At 51.0% G+C, this 24,183-nt stretch overlaps 1 protein-coding gene and 1 pseudogene across 2 annotated transcripts in view; one reads left to right on the top strand and one right to left on the bottom strand.

Annotated features, from left to right (window-relative positions):
• The first annotated feature begins 7,990 nt into the window (after window positions 1-7,990).
• On the top strand, window positions 7,991-9,190 carry LOC116533562 (annotated as a pseudogene). The gene is made up of 3 exons (XR_004261349.1): window positions 7,991-8,105; window positions 8,280-8,909; window positions 9,087-9,190. The product of XR_004261349.1 is annotated as a 60S ribosomal protein L14 pseudogene (transcript).
• Window positions 9,191-10,969: 1,779 nt separating this feature from the next.
• KCNK5 (potassium two pore domain channel subfamily K member 5) overlaps window positions 10,970-24,183 on the bottom strand; it is a 40,005-nt gene continuing 26,791 nt past the window's right edge. Inside the window, exons 2-5 of the mRNA XM_032253622.1 lie at window positions 17,852-17,963; window positions 16,586-16,752; window positions 16,174-16,342; window positions 10,970-13,738 (exon numbers count right to left, since the gene is read on the bottom strand). Coding sequence (XP_032109513.1) covers window positions 12,867-13,738; window positions 16,174-16,342; window positions 16,586-16,752; window positions 17,852-17,963 — 1,320 coding nt within the window. The 3' untranslated portion in view covers window positions 10,970-12,866. The remainder of the gene's footprint in view (window positions 13,739-16,173; window positions 16,343-16,585; window positions 16,753-17,851; window positions 17,964-24,183) is intronic.

The raw sequence follows: 24,183 nt of genomic DNA on the forward strand, positions 1-24,183 counted from the left end.
TGACTTGCTGAGGTCACAGGGCTATTGAGTAGGGGGATCTCATGCTGGATTTCAGACCCTCAAGCCTCATCCCTGCTTCAGGGCAGTCCTCCAGCCTCCAAGCTCCCATACTGGCAGTATCAGAAGAGTTGGAGAATCCAGCTTGGTCCATGTCTAAGGAAGAACCACTCTGAGATTTCTCCTTAACTGGCAGTGTTCCTCCTTCCTCCAGTGTCTTTCTGCCCCTGGTTTTGAGAAAACCCTTCATTATGGTCCAACTGGAGCTCCCCAGTACCCCATCAACTCAGAACACAATGTTACAGCTGAAGGGAGTTCATTCCTTCCAGGAACATCTACTGAGCACTTCTTGCAGGCTAAGCACCATTTTAGCCATTCAATTATTAACAAAAATCTAATGATTCAACTTCAATCCAATGGTCCTCAACCCTGGTTGCATATTAGAATCAACTGGGGTTTTTCTAAGTGTGTCATCTAGACCCCACTCCAACCAATGAAACCAGAATCTTTGCAGGGGTAGGGATGGGGGTGAGGCTGGCTTTTAGCATTGATTTTAAAACTCCCTAGATGATTCTGATGTTCTCCCAGGGTTGAGAACCTTTGATATAGTTGAAATGTGGCCTCCATCATGTCACAGAGGACCCTGAGGCCCATAGAAGGGCAGTGCCTTCCCCAAAGACACAAGTCTGGGCCTGGTTCCTCTGCCTTCAAACTCTCAGTGCCCTTTCTGAAGATACGTGGTAAATATTTGTTGAAGGCATCCATGAATGAAAGTGGAGTGGGAGGGAGAGAAGGTGGTGAGTGTGGTGGATATATTTGAGATGTGTTCCCTACCCTCAATCCCTGCTGAAGACGGGTCAGCCTAGGTAGCTGTCTTTGAACCATGTGACCCACCTTGGCAAAGCTGACTAGGAGAGGAAACTTGAACCAAGATAGACCAAAAATAGGACTTGGGAAGATATTTGAAATGAGATGCCATGCACTCTCACCTTTGAGGCGGGTAGAATCCCCATTTCTCCAATGAAGAAATGGAGGCTCGGATAGGTGAAGTGACTTGCCTGAGTCATGCAGCCAGGAAAGGGACTGAAATTTGAGGCAGTCCAAGAACAACTCCTCCCCTCCCCTCTCACTGGGAAGATGGAACAGACACCCATAAAACATCTAGAGAACACGTTAGCAGCTGCAGATGTGAAGTTACCTGGCAGGCAGAGAAGAGCAGACAAGAAAACCTGGGAGGGTGGGGACTACCAAGTAAATCCTTCTAGAAGGTTAGTGTAGAACCAGGCCACTCAGTGGAGTTGGGACTTGAAGAAAATACTTCCCATGCACGTCTTGGGGTGCCTCTCCTGCAGGCAGGGTCTCTGGGGCTGAGAATTGGGGATGATACAATGAGGACACTTTATGTAGTGATCACTTTCACTAGCTCAAGGAAAGAAGAGAGTTTATGATCAGGATACAGCAGGAAATCTCAAGGAAATCCAGGAGAGGGATCAGCATCCCCTTGAAGGTCCTGGGACTGAAGGCTGAAAAGTGTCTTCCCTGTGGCCTCCAATCCATTGCCAAGTTTGTGCCCAGACTGTGGGCTGCTCCCTGCCAGGAATGGAGTGCAGCAGGAGTAGCAAAGCAGGTCGATTCCCAGGAGACCTGTCTGAGCCCCTTTGGCTCTAAGATTCCCCGACAGCCTTGCCTAACTTTCCTTTGCCTGCATGGCAGTCTAGACTACTTCCACCTGAGCGCCTCCCTCTCACAGGCACTGGGATAGAACTTGCATGACGGGTAGGCAGCGTTCCCAGCCTCTCTCTCATAGGTGTTTTCCTCAGTGCAATCCTCTCGGGTTTAATCTAGCTGTGACATCTGCTTCTTGGAGAACCTGAACTAACACACTGTAGTTCTCTGTAGGTCATTAAGGGTCCCTGATTCCAACCCTACACAATGCCTTCCTCCACCTCCTGCCACAAACACAGACACACACACACGCATGAATGTGAGAGTGGAAGCGAACAAAAAAAAAGGAATGTTTTCCTTGGGCCCCCTTGTATAGTTCCAGGCACAGAGACTGTCAAAAAGTAAGTGCTCAATTAAGAGCTTTAATTGGTAGAGGCAGAGCACCACATGTGGCTCAGATGCCGGGAGCAGGTCCAATGGTCTGCAGAATGATGCCTGCCCTGATGGGTTGGGTTTGTACTATGGCTGGCTTGTGGGGTGAGACTGAGGTGCCCTGGACCTCTGTAGCAGCCACTTCTGACTGGGGCCATGGACATCCTGTAGAGAGGCATCCCTTCCTCTGCATTTGAGGGCAGGGAATTTCTGGAAGACCTTAGATTCCCTCCTGTGTTCCCTCCTTGCCTCAGGCACGCTATCCTACAAGTCAGGCTGTGTGTTTCTGCTCAGTGATATGATCTTTGCAAAGCATTAGTCTGAATCTGAACCACTCAATAGCTTTCATCCAGTTGCCAGAACCTAGTCTTTGCTGAGAGGATCTCCCCTTTAACTATAAAGAGACCCGGGACATGAAGACTTGTCTGAAGCCATGGTGCAGTTCAGCAGAGTGCAAGGCACCTCGTGGACTAGGCTCTGGGCAGTCTCAAATCTCCAGCTGAAGGCAGAAGTCCCTTTCAGCCTCCAGTTTGGACCATGACCCAAGAGCTTCTATGTACATTCAGGGGCAAGTACACATGGAATTTGCCCACTCTTACCGCTACAGTTAGCTCCTACAGGCCTCGAATCTTCATCCCTCATCAGCAATGGTCTGAGGTGTCCTAGGAAGTGCAAGTGACAATTTCATGAATTACATTCTCCCTGAAATTCAGAGACTGCTTCTTTCTTTCCAGGGCGGACAGAACCTTACTGTCCCCCACCCTACCCAGCCTGCACAGTCATTCCAGGGGAGGTCAGTGCAGTGATGTGCTCACGAATGTTTAATATCTGGTTCTCTGGAGAGCAGAGATCCCTATTTTGTAGTGTTCGCCCATTTCCATGATGTAAACGCTTGTACTATGGGCAATTTTTAGCTGCCAATATGATGTCACAAAACATGAAGTTGGAAACACAATAGCATACCATTATATACTATTTCCCTATACCTATAGAAGACAGAAAATCACCTCAAAAGCATGGATGATAGTAAGTTGCGAAATAATTAAGAGGTAATGAATTTTACATAATTATAACCTTTGTTCTTAATATAATCTAATTGCATACTTATATAATTTAATTTTTTTTTTTTTTAGAGACAAGGTTTCTCCATGTTGGTCAGGCTGGTCTCGAAATCCTGGCCTCAGGTGGTCCACCTGCCTCGGCCTCTCAAAGTGCTGGGATTACAGGTGTGAGTCACTGTGCCCGGCTTTTATAATTTAATATTTAATAGTGGCTTTTTAAATTTCTGAAAAGTTAACCATCAGCTCCCATAAGCTGGTATAAATGGGTTCCAGGCCCCTGGATCAGAACATTTCCCCTGGAGTGAACTGCTGAGGCTAGGACTCTGAGCTGATAGGAAGAGACAGGCGTCTAACTGCTCTGGGCCTGACTGCCAGGTAGCTGTTCATTTGCCCTCTGTCACCAACATCAGGTGCTCTAGGCTACCTAGGAGAGGCTCAACAAATACAGGTCATCCGAGTTAAATAATGTGTGATGTCAACACCCAAAGCTGAGCATCTCAGCTGGCCAGAGCCGCAGGTGTAGGAATCAAAGAAGGAGGAGGAAGTGTTACATAATTGATGTCAACACAGATTCCAATGCAGAATGAAAACAGGTGGGGATGAATTGGCAGGGATTCGGGAAGCCCAGCTTCCCGGAGAGACCTGAACTTTGAGAACTCCAGCCGGGTGTTCCCAGAACCTGGATATTTCCGGGCTTTACCCCAGAACCTTCTGAATCAGAATCTTCCCAAGGCAGAGCCCATAAATCCCCTGCTGATTCTTGGGTAGTCCCTGCATGGCTGGGATCTGCTGATCGGTCCACCTCACTGGTCTTGGCGATGACGAGGGCAGACTCTGGGGAGTGGCTGGAGCTGCAGCCAGGGCACCCTCTCTGTACACTCTTGTGCTTGAGCAGGAGAGCTTTGCCCTGGCCAGCTTACTTGGCAGTTAATAGCACAGGCCTTGGATCCTTAGCTTAAAACCCAGGCTCCACCTCTAGTTGTTGTATAACCACTGTGAGCCTCAGCTTCCAAATGGGGTAATAACACTGTTGTGGGATTACAGATCATGTGCCTAAAGTATCCTGGGCAGTGCCTGTAAGTATCCTGTCAGTGGTAGATGTGGTCATTAAGGTCATGCAACTGGACAGTAGCAGACCCCAGGCCCCCAATACTGTTTAAACATAGCAGAGAGAACTAGAGACCCTAAAGTAGAAGGGGCTTTCATAACTCGAAGGTACAAACTTTGATGTTGCATAAGGAAAAGAGTCCCAGGTGAAGAGTTAGAGGACCCGGTGGCGTTTGGTCTCAGCTGTGCCAATTATTGTGTTCGAGGGCAAAGAGTTTTAGTTTCCAGGTAGTAGATGCTAAATAGGTGCCAGGTGGCCCAATCCCTCAGTCCACTTGGCATTTTGCCGCTGCTGTAGTGCCACCTCAGAGTGCCCAGGTGTCTCCTTATCTTTCTATCTCCAGGCTTTCTCCAAAACCCAGCAAAGGTCACATAACTCAGGGCAAGCCCAGCCAGTGTCCCAATTATCTATTGTGATGTAACAAACCACCCCCAAACTTCCAGGGATTATGACAGCAATCATTTATTTTGCTCATGATTCTGTAATCTGCAGGCTGGCTGGGCTTCACTCTGTAGGGCATCAGCTGGGCCTGGAGTGTTTAAGATGGCAACTCAGCAGGGTCAGTTCTCTCTCTATGTGGCATCTCCATGGGCTAGTTTGGGCTACTTCACAGTGTGAGTCTCAAGGTACTTGGATTTCTTACATTGCAGCTGGCTTCCAACAGAACCCACAAGTGGAAGCTGCCAGGCCTTCTTAACACATGGGTTCAGAAATCACAGGAGTCACTTCTGTAATATTCCATTGACCAAAACAGTCCTGGGGGCAGCCCACATTCAAAGGGAATAGATGCTGCTTGTGGCCAGTTCATTTTGCAGGTAAGAATGTGAATCCGGAGATACTATGGAGGTCATCTTTTGATAATACCACCTGTTGCATCCAGCATGTATGAGAGGAGGGTGGGGATGAATTTCCCTGGGGACATCCTTAACCAACAAGGGTGGAATTGGTGGATAAATGCAGAAGGTCCCTGTCCTTCAGATGGACAAATCTGAGGCGTATTCTGTAGGTTTTTCAGGGGAGGTCTAGTGGGATTAAGTCCCAGTTACTAGCAGTTGAACCAGCTCAAAAATGCACATTTATGCCCTTTTCCTGTTTTCCCATGTTTATCTCTACATCCCTTTCTGCTACTTCTTTTGATCATCTCCCAGTTCTAGCCTTAGGCTTTGTTTTCCTGGAAAACCAAACCAAAACGTTTATTAACTCATTTGGAAAAGGCCCTTAAATTGAGGCCTGTAAAATATTGTACCTGGCTCCCTGCTGTTGGCAATCCCACCCAGGAATGAGTGTGAAAGGGCTTTATGAACTGGAAGACTGGGCCCCGTGTGGAGGGTTGCTGGGAGCAGAGGTATTTCTGGGGGAACCATGGGGACTGGGGAGCTGCTGGGGTGGGAGGTCTAGCTCCCAGAATCATTTGGGAACAGTAAGCTGTGAAGATGGGGTGGTGGGGCAAGTGGAAAAGGGGGTGCCAACGACAGTGCTCCCTGGGTGGGGAGAAATAAGGTGTGCTGTATTCCAGTCCTGCCCTGCAGATTCAGGTGACTTGGCACGAGGTAAGGTGACTCACCAGGCCAACTCAGCCTGCGACAAGGGCCCTTAAGATCATCCACCTGGCCTTGTGGGGACTCGCCCTTGTGGAACAAGCCTTGCCCCCTGATTTGGCCTCTGCCCCAGGAACAGAGGGACTAAATTACCAGTGGGAGGGGCCAGGCCTCAGTTCATCTACCCTCCGCTTAGTAAACATGGAAAAGCTGAGCCCTTCTCCACACTGGGCTCCTGGGAAGGAATGTGAAGGTGAACAGACCACTACCTGTGCACTTTAGCGGCTCCCAGTCAGGAGAGGAGGCATGAAACCAGTAGGCAGGGAGCTGGTACATCAGAGGAGCTCGGTGGGACAGAGGCGTCTTGCTGAGGGAGGGGCTCTGGGGCACAGAGGAAGAGCGCCTGGCCAAGTCCGGGAGGGCTACGGGTAATCGTGGAAGTCTTCCCAGAGAAGCTGATCTCCATATCTAATCCCACTAGGTCTCAGGACTTACCCAGGAGAGAAAGAGGAAGAGCGTCAGGGCAGAGGAAACAGCAAGGGCAAAGTGGCTGGAGCCTAGAGAGGTGGGAAAGGAGTGAGAGGAGGCTGGAGAGAGAGGTGGGGAGCAGAAGAGCAATGGGGAGCCCCCGAGGAGTTTAAAACAGAAGAGAAAGGGATCAGGTTTGAGTTTAGGCTGCTGGTTACAGTAATGGCCAGGTGAAAAGGGAGTCAGTATTAGAGGCAGGGAGACCAGCTGATGGGGCTTATTCATTCGTTCATTCATTCAAATATCTGTGGACCCCCTACCAGGTGCCAGACCCTGTGCTGTTGTGGGGATCTACGTGAGGGGCCAGGTGACCTGGACCCTGGTGATGTGGCCACAGTGGATAGACGGGGAGAGATTTTAGGCAGGGGTTTTCACTGTGTTACACAAACACATCCTGGCAATTCACAAGTTGTCATCTGGTTCCTGGACTAGTTGTGCATGAATCTGGAAACTAGAAACCTGTTATTTCAAGAATGGAGAGCTGAAGGGCAGAGCTTAAGACCAAACCTCAGGGGCCTCATTTCTGGGGGCCCCACCCAGACCTGTGCAGCCCAGCCTGCCTGTCCTTCCCTTCCCCGTCATTCTACCCCAGGCTTATGAGAGCTTCAGATGCAGTAGTGGCTGATGATCTTGCCTGCCTCTTTACAGTCAGAAGGTGAAGCCCAGATGTCCTGGTTTCTCTTCATCACCTCTGGCAGGGAGCTAAATGCCTCCTCCAGGGTCATTCAGGAGGTCAGAAGCCCAGTTGGGACCCTGAGGGTCTTTGTGTTCCCCTCCCCATCAGATTAGACTCCTTGAGGGGAGACACTGTCTCCCACCTCAATCAGACTCTGGGTTCTGAGGTTGTCTCCCCTGTCAGATCAGAAACTTGGAGGGTAGAATGAGTAATGGGAATGCAAGTCAGGGAAGCTGCTTTGCTGCCATTTAATAGTTGTTTCCGCCGGGCGCGGTGGCTCAAGCCTGTAATCCCAGCACTTTGGGAGGCCGAGGCAGGTGGATCACGAGGTCAAGAGATCGAGACCATCCTGGTCAACATGATGAAACCCCATCTCTACTAAAAAAAAAATACAAAAAATTAGCTGGGCATGGTGATGCGTGCCTGTAATCCCAGCTACTCAGGAGGCTGAGGCAGGAGAATTGCCTGAGCCCAGGAGGCGGAGGTTGCGGTGAGCCGAGATCACGCCATTGCACTCCAACCTGGGTAACAAGAGCGAAACTCCGTCCCAAAAAAAAATAAAAAACAAAAAAGTTGTTTCCGCTTGGAAAAAAATCCTAGCTGGGCGCATATTGGCTCATGCCTGTAATCCCAGCACTTTGGGAGGCTGAGGCAGTCAGATCGCCTGAGGTCGGGAGTTTGAGACCAGCCCGACCAACATGGAGAAACCCCGTCTCTATTAAAAATACAAAATTAGCCAGGTGTGGTGGCTCACGCCTGTGATACCAGCTACTCAGGAAGCTGAGGAAGGAGAATCACTCGAACCAGGGAGGTGGAGGTTGTGGTGAGCTGCGATCGCACCATTGCACTCCAGCCTGGACAACAAGAGTGAAATTCTATTTCAAAAAAAGAAAAGAAAAAATCCTGTATTTGTCTCAATTTCCTCATTGTAAAATGAGAAAAATAGTACATAGTAGGTACTCAGTAAACATTAGTGGAACAAATGATGGAGAGTTCAGGTGATGCTGGTGGAGAGCAGGTGCTGGTTTACTACGACGGCGGAGAAACCTGCTGGGAACAGAGCCCACAGGAGGAGGAGAGCTGCCTCCATGAGGGCTCCAGTGCCTCAGCAGCCCTCGCCTATCCAATTCTCTCTGCCCTGCATTAAAAATACATCAATGACAGCTGGACGCTGTGGCTTACACCTGTAATGCCAGCACTTTGGGAGGCCAAGGTGAGCGGATCACCCAAGGTCAGGTGTTCGAGACCAGCCTGGCCAACATGGTGAAACCCTGTCTCTTTAAAAAATGCAAAAATTGCCTTCTTGCCTAACGCGGCCAACACAGTGGTGTTCAGGTGCTTCTTGGAGGTTGGCCAGGTGGCCTACATCTCCTTTGGACCTCATGCAGGAAAACTGGTCGCGATTGTAGATGTTACTGATCAGAACAGGGCTTTGGATGATGGGCCTTGCACTAAAGCGAGGAGACGGGCCATGGCTTTCAAATGCATGCAGCTCACTGATTTCATCCTCAAGTTTCCACACAGTGCCCACCAGAATTATGTCCAACAAGACCGGCAGAAGGCAGACATCAATACAAAATGGGCAGCCACACGATGGGCCAAGAAGATTGAAGCCAGAGAAAGGAAAGCCAACATGACAGATTGTGATCATTTTAAAGTTATGAAGGCAAAGAAAATGAGGAACAGAATAATCAAGAATGAAGTTAAGAAGCTTCAAAAGGCAGCTCTCCTGAAAGCTTCTTCCAAAAAACCACCTGCTGCTAATGGTACTGCTGCCGCAGCTGCTGCTAGAGTTCCAGCAAAAAAGATGACTGCTGCGGGCAAGAAGGCTCCAGCCCAGAAAGCTCCTGCCCGGAAAGCTGCAGGCCAGAAGGCAGCGCCTGCTCCTGAAGCTCAGAAGGGTCAAAGAGCTAGACCCCGGCCGGACGTGGTGGCTCACGCCTGTAATCCAAGCACTTTGGAGGCCAAGGCGGGCGGATCACCTGAGGTCGGGAGTTCAAGACCAGCCTGACCAAATGGCGAAACCCCGTCTTTAAGAAAAAAAAAAAAAAAAAAAAAAGTATAAAAAAAAAGAAAAAAAAAAAAAGCTCCACCCCAGAAAGCACCTTCTCCAAAGGCATCTGGCAAGAAAGCATAAGAGGCAGTTATAAAAATTAATAAAGGTTCTTTTTGACTTGTTGGCAAATTTTTATATAAGTCTTTGGATTTAAAGCCTGTTGTTGAGGCTAGTGTTAGGAGGCAGACTGATAGCAGGATTAGAATAAACAGTAAAGAATAAAAAAAAAAAAATACAAAAATTAGCCAGGTGTGGTGGCTCACACCTGTAGTCCCAGCTACTTGGGAAGCTGAGGCATGAGAATCACTTGAACCCGGGAGGCAGAGGCTGCAGTGCAGTGAGCTGAGATTATGCTACTGCACTTTAGCCTGGGCAACAGTGAGACTCGGTATCCAAAACAAAAATACATCAATGACTAACAGGATTTCCCTGCCAGTGTTATCTCCAGTGACTTCCCACCTATCTGGGACCTACTCGCCAGCCTCCTCCACTGTCCCCACTCCCATCCACCCTACTGCTCCCCAGACTGTGATGGGATGCTCCCCATGCCCTCACATGGCACCCGTCCCCTGTTCATGACCCTTCAGGAACTTGGGGCCTCCTGGGCCCCACACTTTGCACTAGCTGCTGCCCCACCTTCCCCACCTCCCCCCTCGTACTCAGCAAGATTCTGACTAACCCTGGCCACAGTGACCCAAGGCTGCACCTCCACCCAATCTTCGGTTTGTGCTTTATCATCTGTGAGCACAGTTCTGCAAAACTGCCTCAGTCCAGTTGGGTGCCCTCATAGATGAGGAAACGCACAGAGAGTGTGTGCCCAAGCTCTGGTCTCTACTGTAGATGGGCCAAAAAACCTGGGCTGTGTTTGTCAAAGGGCTTTGTGAACAGGCCAAGTGCTGAATAAAGGTGGGGCTTACAGGGTTAAGGAACTGTGATTGCCTTGAGGATGAACGTGGTTAAAGCCAAACCAGAGAACTTTGGACCTGTGTGTGGTGGGGGCGGGAGAAGGGTGGTGGGGGGAGCAGAGACAGCAAGAGGGAGGAAATGTGATGTTGGCAGAGAGGGAGGGATGGCATCGTTAGATAATTGGCTGGTAAATACATATAATCCTTTGTAAACACATCCATACATCCATGCCCTCATGAAAATGGTCATAGAAGGGGCCAGTCCCCAGTTGAAGCCTGACAAAGCCTCCTTTAGACAGATGGAGACAGACGCCCAGCTGAGCCTGGCACCATTCTTCCTTCACATTCTTTCCAGTCCACTGTGCCCACGCCCAGCCTCTACATCTCCTGCCCACCCCTCGAGTTCAGAAGGCCTAAGCTTTGCCAAAGTTCTCTGGTCACCTACCTGGAGACAGGAGTCCTTTCCAGAGATGTTGGGTGTGCCAGAAAACCACAGGAGGTGTTTTCCATCTCATCACGGTGGCGGAGGGAACAGACAGGAGCTGGGCTGCCTGGGTTTGAATCTAGTCTTCCTATTTTTACTGAGATTTTGCGCAAGGCAATCTCTCTGTGCCTGTTTCCTCATCTATAAAATAGAGATGTACTGCCCGCCTCATAGGGCTGTTGCCAGGTCAAATGAGTCTACTCACGTATCATCCAGTGCAAGCATTTAGTGCCTGACAAAGTGGTGAGTGACACCCATTTGCCATGATCGCCCTGCCTCTCCCCTTGCTCCTTTGACTCCCTCCTGATCTCAAACCTTTACTGCAATGTTCCTCCCGCATCCTTACCTCCCCCAGAGGCCTGCCTCTCCCTGCTCTTCATCCCTTTTCGTTCTTTCCTCCCCTCCAGACCATCCTTAGTCCTCCCTACTCTCTGTGGATGCTCCCAGGGTCCCCTGCTGCTCAGAGGCCACAAGCCAACCCCTCTCTGCCCTGCCCCACACACAGCACACAGCGAGCTGTCCTGTCCACCTCATGTTTTATTGTAAAAATGTTAAAATAAATTACATTTGACATCATTGCCAGTATGTACATACAGTGTGTGCGATGCCAGGACAACCAGCAACAACATGAGTTCATTAGAACATTTCACAGAAAAATACGAGGCTGTTCCTTTTTATGTCCCTGCCGGGTGGCAGCCTCAACAAATGACTAAAGGAGGAGTGGGGGCGTGGGCATGTACCCATCACTGTCTTCACATGTTGGGGAGGTGGGCGCTGGCCCCACTGCCCCGCAGTAGAGGGGCAGAGGGCACAGAATGAAGGGGGCTGGGATGGTCTGATGACTTGCCTCCTGCCCAGCATCCAGTAGCCTGCAGTGGATACCCCTCCCATCTTTGCTCACCTCAGTGTCCCCTTCTCCACCTCTGCTTGGGGACATGGCCCTTGACATCATGGCCTTGACTGAGGTCACTGAGCAAGGCCCAATTGAGTTGTGGGGCAGGAGGGCAGACACCAGACCTTCCAGTCCTTGGGACCCTGCTCTTTAACCACTGGCTCTGAAGCCAACAACAAATTCCAGGTATATAAAAACAGCAGTTTGTTAAAAAAATAAAATAGAAAAATAAAGAATAACAAAAACATTCAGGATGCAGTGGGCCAGCCCCAGGGTGAACATCACGGAGAACCCAAGAACTCCAGTAGCAGCGAGTTCTGCCCACCCCTCACCAGAGAGTCCACGAACAGTTTCACATTATCTTTCGCTCCCCAGCCCAAATCCTTTCCTTTACACACACGGGTACACATGTGTGTGTGCACACACATGCACTGCACATACACACATGCACATCAGACAGTAGCTATAGAGAGGAGCTTGATTCACATATTTGACCATTGCCCATTTGTGGGCCGAGAGCAATCTGGTCTCACCCTACCTGGCCCAAGTGGGTTGGTGGGAGGAGAAGGCGGGCAGTGAGGTCCTTGTTTTGGGGACAGGGAAGGAGAAGACAGTGGGATGGGGAGTGCAGGTCCTCGGGCCAGGGGGTGGGGTGTACAGTTCTCCAGCAGGCAGGAGGGGTAAGGTAGAACGAGCCAGAGCTGAGCATCACTCTTGTAGCTCCCTGGTCAGCAACCCCAGCAGTCCTGGCTTCCAGTAACTCATGCCCTGCCATTCTCCCTCCTTCCGACCACTCAGGGGACCACAGAAAGCCAGGGACAGGGAACAGAGCTCTTGGCTGGGCCTGAGTGGACCAACAAGGAGGATGAGGAGTATGGGGACCTCCGGCCCCGGGCCCACATGGGACTTGTCTCCAGGCCCTGAGTCAGAACTGTTTGAGCCCCTGCGCTCATGTCACTCTGACCTCCAGCAGCCTCCACCCCACTGCAGTTTGTAATAGGTGCCCGACCAGACCGGCAGGCCCACAGCTGGGATGGGGGCGGGCCCTGCCCCCGCTGAGGTACGTATGGAGATGCCTGACCCTACGCACAGTGGTACCTCCCCAGACACTTCAGAGCTCCCTCCCCAAATGCTGAGCTCAGTAATACTGGTAAACAGCTGAGGCCCTGAGTCTCAGAGAACTGTGTGACCACCAAATGCCGGGGCAAAGACCCTGCAGGCAAGGCCTCCTCAGGGTCACTGCTGCCTACCTGTCTGGCCAGACTGCATGTCTTTGCATTGTGAGATACACCAGTTAAGCTCAGGACAGATGCCCCCACAGCCAGGGTATGGTTCAGCTGGAGAACAGAGGCCCCGTCCTGGGCCTGCAACTAACTGGGGATGATGGAAGGTAAGGAAGGCCCCTGGCCCCCTCTCCCAGTTCCAAGGCTGCCCCCCACCAGGGGCCAGGGGTCCCGGCCATCTCAGGCCACCCCATGAGGGGGGAAGAGGCCGTGAAAGGTGGGGTGGGGAGCCGGCCCTGCCTCACGTGCCCTTGGGGCTATTAGCCTTGTTGTACTCATTCATCAGCTGTTCGTAAGGCACGGAGAGCTCAGACTCGGTGCTGGTGAAGGTGGACTCGTCGGAGGAGGGGATCTCGCCCATGTTCAGGGTTGCCTTGGCTTCGGCCCCCTCCTGGGGGCTCTCCTCCCCTGCCAAGTTGTCCTCTAGTGAGGACTTGGAGGTCTCCTCGTCCAAGAGGCCAGCATCCTCATTCACAAAGGTGATGCTGGCATCCTGGAAGATGAGTGGGTGGTAGTCCTGGACGTCCCACGGCTCACATTCCTCGCTGATGCGGTCCAGCTGGTTCATGAACACCTCGGGGGCAGGGGAGCTGTCCTCAGGGGCCCGTGTCACGGCCTCCTCACCTGGGGGCCTTGATACATGGCCTTTGTTCCTCAATGTCTGTGACACCTCTTCCAAGCTGGGCACCCGGTTCTTGGAGTAGACCACCAGGGGCGCCAGGGAAGGGGGCAGTGCTGGCAGCCCACCACCTTGAGACCCCAGCCCCGGGCCTGGTCCCGGGCCCCTCTCCCCACCCCCGCTTGTCTTCATGGCCTTCTTCCCGATCTGCTTGATGAGATCATTGTAGGTCTCTTCCTTCTTGGAAAGAAAGCTAAAGATGTTGACGTCCTTGGAGGCTGCACTCCCCTTCACCTGCAGGGCCGTCCGGGAGTGCGGGGAGCTCTCGAAGGACTCCTTCCGTCGCCGCCGCCGCTTCTTAATGGCTTTGTGGACTTCCACAAACATGCTCACCTTCCAGTTGACAAAAAGGGACAGCCAGGCCAGCCCCAGGTAGATCCAGAGCTCCACGAAGTAGCGGTACAGGGCATGGTAGTTGGCGCTAGGGTTCACACCTGAGTGGACAGGAAGTCCAGCGGTCAGGAAGAGTTAGCAGGGCCCGGCCAATGGTGTGTGATCTGAGCAGGGGTCAGGCCAGAGCACAGGAGTGGGGTACAGTGGGATAGAAAGGGGCCTGTTCTAGACCCTAGACTATATCCCATCTTTCCAAAGGGCTTGGGCCTGCCGTCATTCATGACCCTATCCCAGTCTCCAGCCTATCTCTGAGTCTCAGTTTCCTCAACTACAAAAAGTTAAGACAGGCCAGGTGCGGTGGCTCACACCTGTAATTCCAGCACTTTGGGAGGTTGAGGCGGGTGGATCGCCTGAGCTCAGGAGTTTGAGACCAGCCTGACCAACATGGTGAAACCCCATCTCCACTAACAATACAAAAATTAGCCGGGCATGGTGGCGGGCATCTGTAATCCCAGCTACTCGGGAGGCTGAGGCAGGAGAATCACTTGAACCCAGGAGACAAAGGTTTCAGTGAGCCGAGATCACGCCACCGCAGTCTAGCCTTGGCAGCAGAGAGAGACTCCATTTCAAAAAAAAAAAAAAAAAAAAAAAAAAAGTCAAGATAGTGACTCTTTGAAGGAAGCCAAAGGGACTTTGGGGTACTGGCAATGGCAATGTAACCAACACGTGGGTCAAGAAATAGTTCATGAGTATTTGTCTTTCTGTTGATTCTTCTACCATCCCCAGCTGTTCTGTATATATGGTACAATTCAGTTAAAAATTCAACAGATGGATATTATACAAGGGAGCCGCCAGCACCCTCCAAGCTGGAGCAAGACTCACACTGGTGGATTACAAACGAGGCTGGTGCTTAGGTCAAGATGACCCAGGAAGCACTGATCCTGGCAGGAAATACTGGGAACCATTTTTATTTTCCTTGAAGGTCTGCTTTGCCTCCCTGGCTTCCTCTTTCTGGCTGCCTCAGATCGGCTCTCCCCTAACCTGGAGGAGGGACGTCTGCTCCACAAGCCCCTCCTGCTGCAGGGATCCTTCTTGGATTATCCTCTACAGCTCTGATGGTTCTCCTAAACCCCAGGATTATTTGAAATATCTTACATGACTACACATACAGGCATGGTGACCTGTATTCCATTTGCCCCCTTGACTAGACAGGGACAACTTACAGAAGGGACCTGGAGGAAAGGGGCTACCTTTCTCATCAGACTAGAGGTTCCTCCAGGTGCTGTCTCTCTTCCCCTGACCAGGCTCAGATAGCAGGTGCCCTGAGTGGTCCTGTGAATCCTGCTCAAGGCTCTCAATCCTAAGCAGAGTTTGATGATGACAGTAATGAGGGCACACATTGATATAGCCAGGCTGTACCCTCAGCACTTGTGAACAGTGATTATTATTTTTACTGATTTTACAGATGAGGAAGCTGAGGCAGGGGGTTGGTGTCTTGCTGGAGTTGAGAAAGTATGGCTAAATGTACGTCTGCACTTCCCTAATACCAGAGGCATCTCCTTAGCCTGCTCTGGGCCTCAAGGGCTGGGCAATGGCAGGGTTGTGCCTTGTCCATATGTACCGTCCAGGACAGCAGGCCCAGATTGGCCAGGGTCAGGGGAGTGTTTATGCCTCTCTTTCCTGTTCCTCCCCCAACTCAGCCAGCCGCTTCCAGATGCCACATATATCAAGCACAAGGCTAGTGGCCTCTCACAGCCCTCTGGGCAAAAGGGAGGGGGTAGAGAACCGAGGCCTCTGGAGCAGAAGTTGAGGTCACTGGGGTGCTGGGTCAACAGGGTCAAACAGGGTGTCAAGAAGATTAGTAACCAAGATGCTGTGCAGGCCACAAGCACAAGCAAGTACATGCATGGATGGGGCCAGCTGGCAACAGGCCTCCAGACAAAGGCGCCAAAGAACCTCACTGCTTCCCTGGGTTAAGCAGGGGAGGAGTAGGAGGGAGTGTCAGGTCTGAGGGGTGGGGAAGGGCAGCTGGGGAGAAGGGCTCCCTTGTCTTTAAGCTGCCTATACAGGAGCAAGGCCCCAGGCCTCTCAGCCATGCCTCCAGGACAAGCTCCCTCTGCTCTGTGAAAGATGAAAAGCTGCTGAGGGCATGAAGGGGGCACTGGTGGGCTCAGAGGTTCCCTGAGTAACAAGCACCAACCCTGCAGGCAGAAGGCCCTACTTGCAAGCCCCGCCATGAAGCCAAGCTCAGGAGTCAGGGGAGAACAGAAAGGAGATCAGAGACTGAGCAGAGAGGAAAGGAGGAGGAAAAAAGCCATGTCTGAGAAGAGAAAGGGAACCAGAGAGAAAAGAGTCTTCTGCCATTATTCCATGTCTTGGCTTCCTCTTGCAACTGGCAGAGTGGGTTGAGAATCCCACTGGGTAAGAGAAGTGCCCAAAACACGGAACCCTACCAGCTCCCACCCCCCAACATAGGTCTGCTGCACTGAAACCAAAGAAGCAGAAAAAGAGGTAGGAGGCAGAGGTGGGGACTCACCGGCCACAAAGTCACCGAAGCCGATGGTGGAGATGGTGATGAAGGAGTAGTAGAGGCCCTCGATGTAGTTCCACCCCTCAGTCACCATGAACACGAAGGGTGGGATCACCAGGTGGACTAGGACGCCCCACACGATGAAGATGACTGTGCACGTGATCTGCGCCTTCCGCTGATGGGGAGCAGGAGGTCAAGTCAGGCAACAGTGGAGAGACTTGGAAACCCAGCCAAGGCACCCAGAGGGCTGGGGAGGCAGCTAGAGGAGAAGCTAGCTGGGTACCCAGCCTGACCCAGGAGGGCAAGGAGCGCTGAAACTGCCCTCTTATAGCCCTGTCCAATTCTTGGAGCCTTCCTGTCCTCCCCTCACCTGTCATGGTTCCCCCATCTCTGCCAGCACCCAGGGCAGGAGACGTACCAGACTCACACCTCTCTTGGTAAGGAACTGCCCCAGTCTCTTGGCGCGTCCCCCGAAGAACTTGCCCAGAGCACTGATCCACGTCAGGCAGAGCGGTACCCCAAAGAGACCATAGAAGACGCAGAAGAGGCGACCGGCGGGGGTCTTGGGAGCCACATTGCCATATCCTGAGGAAGGAGAGAGTGAGAACAAGAACAGGAGCGGTGGTCGAACCAGAGTTGGCCTGGCTTCCAACACACACACAGCCCATTCTCTAAGATAAATTGATGCTAATCTATTATCAGTACTTAAGTAATGACATTTCACTTGATCATACTCTGATCATGATCACTGATAAGGCAATTATGATGACATGGGCTATATCTCCTCCATGAAACAAGGAGCTCCCTGAAGGCAGGGACTAAACCTGGTCAACAGGTCTTCCACTAGTCCATATGGTACCACCGTGCAAGTTACAAGACATGGTCTTTGTGTAGATTCCCCAGAAGCACTGTGGTAGATGGTCTCCAAAGATAGCCATCCTCAATTCCCTCCCTTCTTATGCAACCGCTCACATCAAGTTGTTGCCTAATCCTCTTCCCTTGGAATCTGGGCTTTAGTGGCTTACTTGGCCATAGAATTAGTCTAGGCAGCAGAAGTGACACTGGACAGGTGAGGTCTAAGAAGCCTGCTGCTTTTCATCTTGATTCCCAAACAAATGCGGAGGCCTTGTGTTTTCATCCCCAGCTGAACTCCCGGCCAACAGCCAGCATCAACTGTCAAACCGGTGATGGGAGAGGCCATCTGGACCATCAGATGAGTTGGGCTTTCAGAAGACTCCAGCCCAGCCATTGTTTGACTGCCACTGCATTGGGGAGCCCAAGCAAGAACCAGCCAGCTGCACCCAGTCAACCCACAGAATGGTGAAACACAAGCTGTGTTTTGAGCCAAACTTCTGGACTGATTGGCTACGCAGCCTGAGAACTGAAATAGACACCCAGCTTGGCTTGTACAATGAGCCGCCTCGTTAATCTCTTGCATGGCTCTGGCAATGAGGCTGTATCATTGCTTCTGCTCAAAGGGCCCCCTGTTGAGACTCATGGAAACCTTCCCAGGCACGATCAGCTATCAAGGACTTACTAATGCCTAAGAAAGTATCAAAAGGATAGCCTGCAACTGGCCTGATTATACCCCCAACGGGACTAAGTGACCAGAGCTGGGTTTCTGGAAAGGTTCTGAGGAGGTAGGGCATGGATGTGGGTGTCCTACAGGTCCCAGAAGACTTACCAATGGTGGTGATGACAGTTGCGGCAAAAATCATTGCATTGGGCCAGTTCCAATTGTTGAAGGTCTGGTTCCCTGTTATGGCCACACCCTGTCCTGCAGCATCAGATACCACCTATAATGAGAAACAGTAAAGGTCAGAGCTGAGGCCACACTTAACAGATGCTGATTGACAGAACTGCACTACACTCTTTGTAAACATTCTCATTTAATCATCCTAATAACAAGGTGGCGGTGTCTCTCCATGTTACAGATAAAACATTGTATAGAGGATCAGAGAGGTTACCTGTTTTGCCCATGGTAAAGATATGAACCCAGACAATCTGGCTCTGAAGTTCATTCTTTCTGTGTCAATGCTTCTCCAACTTACTAGTATGTACCAGAATCACCTGGAAATCTTGTTCAACAGACTGCTGGGCCCTACTACCCTGAGTTTCTGATTTAGGAGGTCTAAAAGGAGCATTTCTAAATACATTCCCAGGTGATGCTATGGACAGGCACCATACTTTGAGAACCACTGCACTAGATTAGTCTGCCTCTCAAAAAAAGCACAAAGGCAAACACACACAGGAGGTCCCCTGTGCCCCACCTAGTCCTCCATGGTGGGTGTTCTACCTGCAGAGACCAGGTCCTTGTTCAGGGTTGGCTGGGAAGGGGCCCCCATATACCCTTCAGCCCACTGTAGGATACCTGCTGAGGTCAGCTCAGTGCCCTGTTGACTTGTCCTCTGAGGGCATGCAAATCAGCAAGTCCTTCTTTCCTCCAGCCTAGGACTCTTAATCTACCCTCTCCTCTACAGGCTCACTTCCCTCCCTCCCTGTAGCCCTTTCTCTCTCTGCTTTAGGCTGAGCAACTGTCTGGGAAGGGACATACCAGAAGGTGAATACATTTCAGGGTGACTCATAATTGTGCTATCAATCCCCAAAGAGCTTCCAGTAGCTGTGGATAGCAGGTGAGAGGCCACCTGGGGATGGGATGTCCCCCTGGAGACTGCTGGGGACCACAGGGGTGGGGTGGGTGTGGGAACTTATCTACTCCTGCAATACCACCAACCGCAAACCTGTTTCCATCTGACTAGGCCCTAACTCTGCCCCCTTCACCAGCCCCAACCTATCTGTGGGGCTTTATCAGCTGGCAGGGCCTGGACTCCAGAAGCCTCATAAAAAGGGCTCTCAATCTGGGATTCAAGTCCTGTCCCCAAGGAGGGCCTGAAGATGGGTGGGCCATCCAGACCAGAATCTAGGCATTCAGCCAAATTCCCTATAAAAACCAAGACAAGAAGTGAGAGAGAAGAGACAGAAGAGTGAGGGATGGAAACAGAGGGAGACAGAAAAATCTTGTTTCTAACCTACCCAAGGCATGACTGAGGTTTAGTGGGAAGAAAAGGGCATGGGTGGATTGTTCTGAAGGAATGCGCAGTTTGCAGAAGCAGCAGCGGGCCTGTGTAAATGGATCTGCACACTCTGCAAAGAATTTTCCATGACAGCATGCTTGTCTGTCAGACCATCAAATCACACTACTCGCTGCCCTGCTTCCTCTGGCATTTCCAGAGCATCTCCCCAGAGGCTGTGAAGGCTGTGCAGCATCCAAGTGGAAAGTGGGGACTGTCACACCAAACTCTGGCCAAGGCAGCCCCTGCCCTCAGAGAGCTCTCTGTCTAGGTGGCCAGACCATTTCAATGTGAAACGGCTAAAGGACATTTAGATACTAACAGACCAACAGGAGAGCTAAAACAAATACTAAAGACCATTCAATGGCTTTCTGAAAACATCAAAACTGTTTGGAGCAAGGGCATGAGGAAGTACCAGGGCCATGTTATGTTAAACAGATGGTAGAGAAAGCAGAACCACTCAGCTCTCCTTTGGCATCTACCTTTGTTATCTCAGATATCGATCTTCAACCGAACCGCCCTACAAGAAAGGAGTATATAAGAACATGCAAAAACATCTTGGAATGATCATTGAATCACTGACCATCATCCCCATGGAATCGTGGGGAACAGGAAAGATGTCAGAAGACAAGCTGTTCCAATTTTTCACAAAAAGGAAAAGGGTGGATTCTAGAAACTCAGAAAACAAACCTGAACTCTTGCAAACTTCAAAATGGGGAGAAGAGAATGTTTGGAACATGCAGAAGAGGAAGTGGTGGGCCCTAGAAACTAGAACAGATTCACCCAGACCAAGTCATGCTCAGCTAAGTGCATCTCCTTTCAAAGAGGTTGTAAGGCCTTGAAGTTCTGTGGAATGCAGTCCATCCAGATATCAGCAAGGCAGCTAACAGATGGGCTTAAATAAATTCATGTGGACAAGACACAGAAATGTCAGTGGAGCCAGGATTCATTGGGTCCATTCAAAGGCGGACAAACAACCCCAGGAGGTGTTGATCATTATCAACCCAGACTGAGTCTCCGCCATCATGCTTAAGGCCTGGCTTTCTTCAATATTTTAAACCACAGCACTGTGAGGACAGACATGGCTTACCAACACAATGTGTCGTGGATGCAAAATTGGGGATAAGGATGGGATGGGAAGATAACTAACACACGGCAATAGCGGTATCAAGATTCAAAATCATCTGGCTGGATACAGGGGCCCAAATCAACAACATCCATGTATCCACTTACATTTTTAAGTCTTATACTTTGGATTGGAAAAGACTGGTAGAGGATTGAAGGGAAAAGTCCCCGGATATTAGATGACCATGAATCAACAAACGCTAGGGTGGCTGTCACAAGAAAAGTACATGAAGTATCAGGCTATGTAACCTCCAGGTCTATCCACGGCTGGGAGGTAACAAGCCCACTGCTCCTTGCAGGGTCAGGCCACGTATGGGGCACCTCGTGTCAAATGGGGTATCAGACTTCACATGATATGCCAACCAACAGGCCAAAGTCAAAGGGGAGATAGGGTGGCTTTTTTGGATAATGAGTCTACAAAGGGCTACTCCTTGTAGTAATCAGTTTCTGATAATGCAAAGTATTTAGATCATGGGTAGCCAGTATGCATCAAGGGTGTTGTTGAAGTTATGTCTGGAACATGGGTTCTTCCACTGGGATGGTAGTGTCTTTTGGAGTTATCTAGAAATGCTTTCTAAGGAGGAACGTTGCATGTGCCAGGCATTGTTCTAGGCAGTGAGGATACTGCAGTGAACAGACAGAATCCCTGGCCTCCTCCCATGTCTGTTCTAATGGGTGATGGGAGATACTCTGGCACTGAGTAGGCAGGGGGCCAGAGATGCTAAATGCCCTGCAATTCACAGGACAACCCCACCCACAAGGCCAACACTGCTCCCCCTGGGAAATACTAGCTTGCCAAAAGTAACCTGTGATTTGGGAATGGTTTATTAAGTGCGAAGGAGACATCAAACAAAAGAACTGGCAAAACAGGGTAACTGAAGAAGGCATTACGGTTGGGAGCAGGGATAGGTGAAAGAGCTGGGCTTTCTACCCTTCACCCTACTGACGGTGTGCCCTTTGGGCACCAGCTCGCAGCCTCAAGCCCTGGCTTATCAGGCAGCCACAGCATCTTGCGCTTTCTGCATGACCTCCAGTATCACTCCGTGGTCGCCCAGCAAGGGGCAGGCAAAGGAGACACTGGAGAGAGCCCCCAACTCCCCGGGGCTGCAAGCACTACTCGTTCCTTGCAAAGGCCCAGTGGTGGCAATTATACCCACTGGGCGGAGAGATGTTGGTTACCTAACAGAACTGGGCTAGGTTATGGAGTGTCTGGTTTCCAGTCTGCAACTTCAAGCCTCCCCGCCTCCCTCTGCCTGGGTCTGCCTGCCCCTGGGCTCCCCCAGTGTCCCTTGTGTTGCTTTTTCCACTGTGGTTCCCAAGCAGCTGGCTTGGGAATCAGCTCGGCTCCACGCAAGTGCTGGTGGAGAGAAGCACTGTTAGTGCTGCTGTATGTCAAACACCCCTCGCCGGGGGCTTTTACACACGTTACCTAGCTGGCTCTTCCTGTCATTTTCTGCCAGGCATCACTTGGCAGAGGAGGAAGGCTGGGTTCAGGGGGCTGAGGTCTAGATGTGAATTTGGGGTGCCAGCTCCCTATTCCCACTGTGCGTCTCTGTGGCCACCTCACTGATCACGGTTGGGATTATGCAGGAAGAAGAGGAAGCTTTAATCGATTTCCCAGAACAGAAAAGCTGACCCAGGACTGAGGCCATCACTGGGTTAGGGGGTGGGACATGGGAGAGCCAGGTAAACACCCTGTTAGACAAGGCGTCCCGTCCCCGGGGTTAGGGAAACAGCTTTCACGGGAGGAGGTGGCCCCTGTTCACTGGCTGGATTCTTTAACTTGGCTCCCAAATTCGCACGAGACAATATTTTCATTTTCCATACAAGCCTGGAGAGTGATGGGAAAAGGGTAGCCTGCACACAGCTCAGGCCCAGCTCTTGTTTGGGAACGGAGTAGAGTTCCCTGTCTCCGTCACCATCATCATAAAGCAGCTGTGATTTACAGAGGGCTTACTATGTGCCAAGGGTTGGGCTAAGCATTTTACGTGCCTTTAGCTCATTTAGTGAGGACAGAATCCTGCTGGGAAGATACTGCAATTTTTTTCATTTTGCAACTGAGGATTTGAGGCTTAGAGAGGTTAACAAAGTGCAAAAAGCAATGGAGCCAGGACTAGAACCCTAACTGCTGTTCTCCTATCCCCTGTCCCCATAAAGGCCACAGGAAAGAGGCTTGTGTATACTCCCACCCCCTTCCCACCAGCTGAAAAAACAGTGCCCTAAAACCAGTCCAGCCACTCTGACCAGCCCTCATCCAGCCCTCATTCTCTTGCTCCAGTGAGGAAACAGCCATGTGTGCCCTCGCCCAGAGCTTCAGATGTCCAGCTGCTCCGACTCCACCTTTCCAGGCGCTCACTATGCTGACTGAGTAATGTGAATTCCCAGACATCCCTCATCCCCCAAGGATCTGAGGCTTCCCTCAGCAGTGGTGGGGCATCCCCTTCCTGGAGAGAGGGCTCTAGACTGTGGGCACACCCAGGTCTTTGGGACATGCTGCCCACCTTCAGACATGGGCAGGTAGGGCAAGGTGGGGCTTCCCCTTTATGGGGTGGGGTAGGGGGAAACCAAAGTCAAGATGTTAGCCTGCTGGGATCACAGCTATCTGGCACCCATAGAGCCACTCCCGGCCCTGCCTCCAGCTCCACAGCCACCATCACTGGAGGATCACAGGACTCTTTCTTCCTGTGCAGGATGCAGCCTTAATAATCTTTGTCAATTCCAGCCTTTGCTAGATTCCTAGACTGTCAGTGGTTCATGAGCCAACCTTCCTTTACCATTCTGGGCTGCCTCAATTCTTAATTCACTGTGTCAAAGCTCACTTGGCCCTGTGGAGGGACGGTAAAATCAGGCCTTGGAAGGTAAAATAGAGCTAATTTTCTTGTGTGCATGGTGCTTGGTAGTACAGAAAGAACTTATTCCTCTCACCACCCCTCCCAGCCACCTTGTAAGGGGTATGAGCGTGGCTTATTCATCCTTATTTCATAAGTAATATGTTGACTTTTAAGCACTTATGAAGATAGGCACCTAAAGGTAAGCACTTCAAATTACTTATCTCACAAAATGTCAATACCCTCTCAAGTAGATACTATTACTACTCCTTCTGACAGATAAGGAAACAGAAGCATTTGCCCAAGGTCACAGAGCTAGTCCGTTGCGGAGCTGGGATGAGAACCCAGGTGGCGCTTAACCACTGCACCAGATAGAGGTGGGGGGAAAGGCACGCAGGCGGGCTTCTAGATACACGTGAAACGGCCCCCCAGGCAATATCTACAGGCATGCAGAGGCTTCCCTAAATGTCTGCTTCACGGGAACAGGATTTTTATTTGTTTTCCTTTCCACTGCTGTATTCCTCAAACTTTGAACACTGCTTGGCATACAGTAGCTATTCAACAAATATTTGTTGAATGAGTGACTAAATAAATTTGAATAAATAAGGGTATATACCCTGGCCTCCACTAACTTGTCCTCTAGTGCCTCTCCACCCCCAACCACTTCCAACATTGTGCTGCAATTGGCTTTTAACTAAATTCATCAGTTAAACAAGGTGGAGGCCTTTAGAGCAAGAGGGCAGGAAGGAGAGGCACAGACCCCAGAGGTGGCAGGGCTCACAGGGGCTGCTGAAACCACCAGCATCCAGCTGGTCTTGGGTGGCAGAGGGGGGATCACCAGGCCGAGAGGAGAGGGCAGGGGGCCAGGCGCTGGGGAAGGGGCAAGGTGAGGGAGGCAGACAAGGGCCTGGAGGACATGGTTCAAGGTGGGAGAGTAGTCAGGAGTGGAGTGGGAGAGGTCCCGCAGGTGACTGGGACCGTCCTTCCTGCAG

Source organism: Sapajus apella, unplaced genomic scaffold, assembly GCF_009761245.1.
Source record: "Sapajus apella isolate SASKATOON/1434 unplaced genomic scaffold, GSC_monkey_1.0 scaffold83, whole genome shotgun sequence".
In the NCBI taxonomy this organism is placed as follows: domain Eukaryota; kingdom Metazoa; phylum Chordata; class Mammalia; order Primates; family Cebidae; genus Sapajus; species Sapajus apella.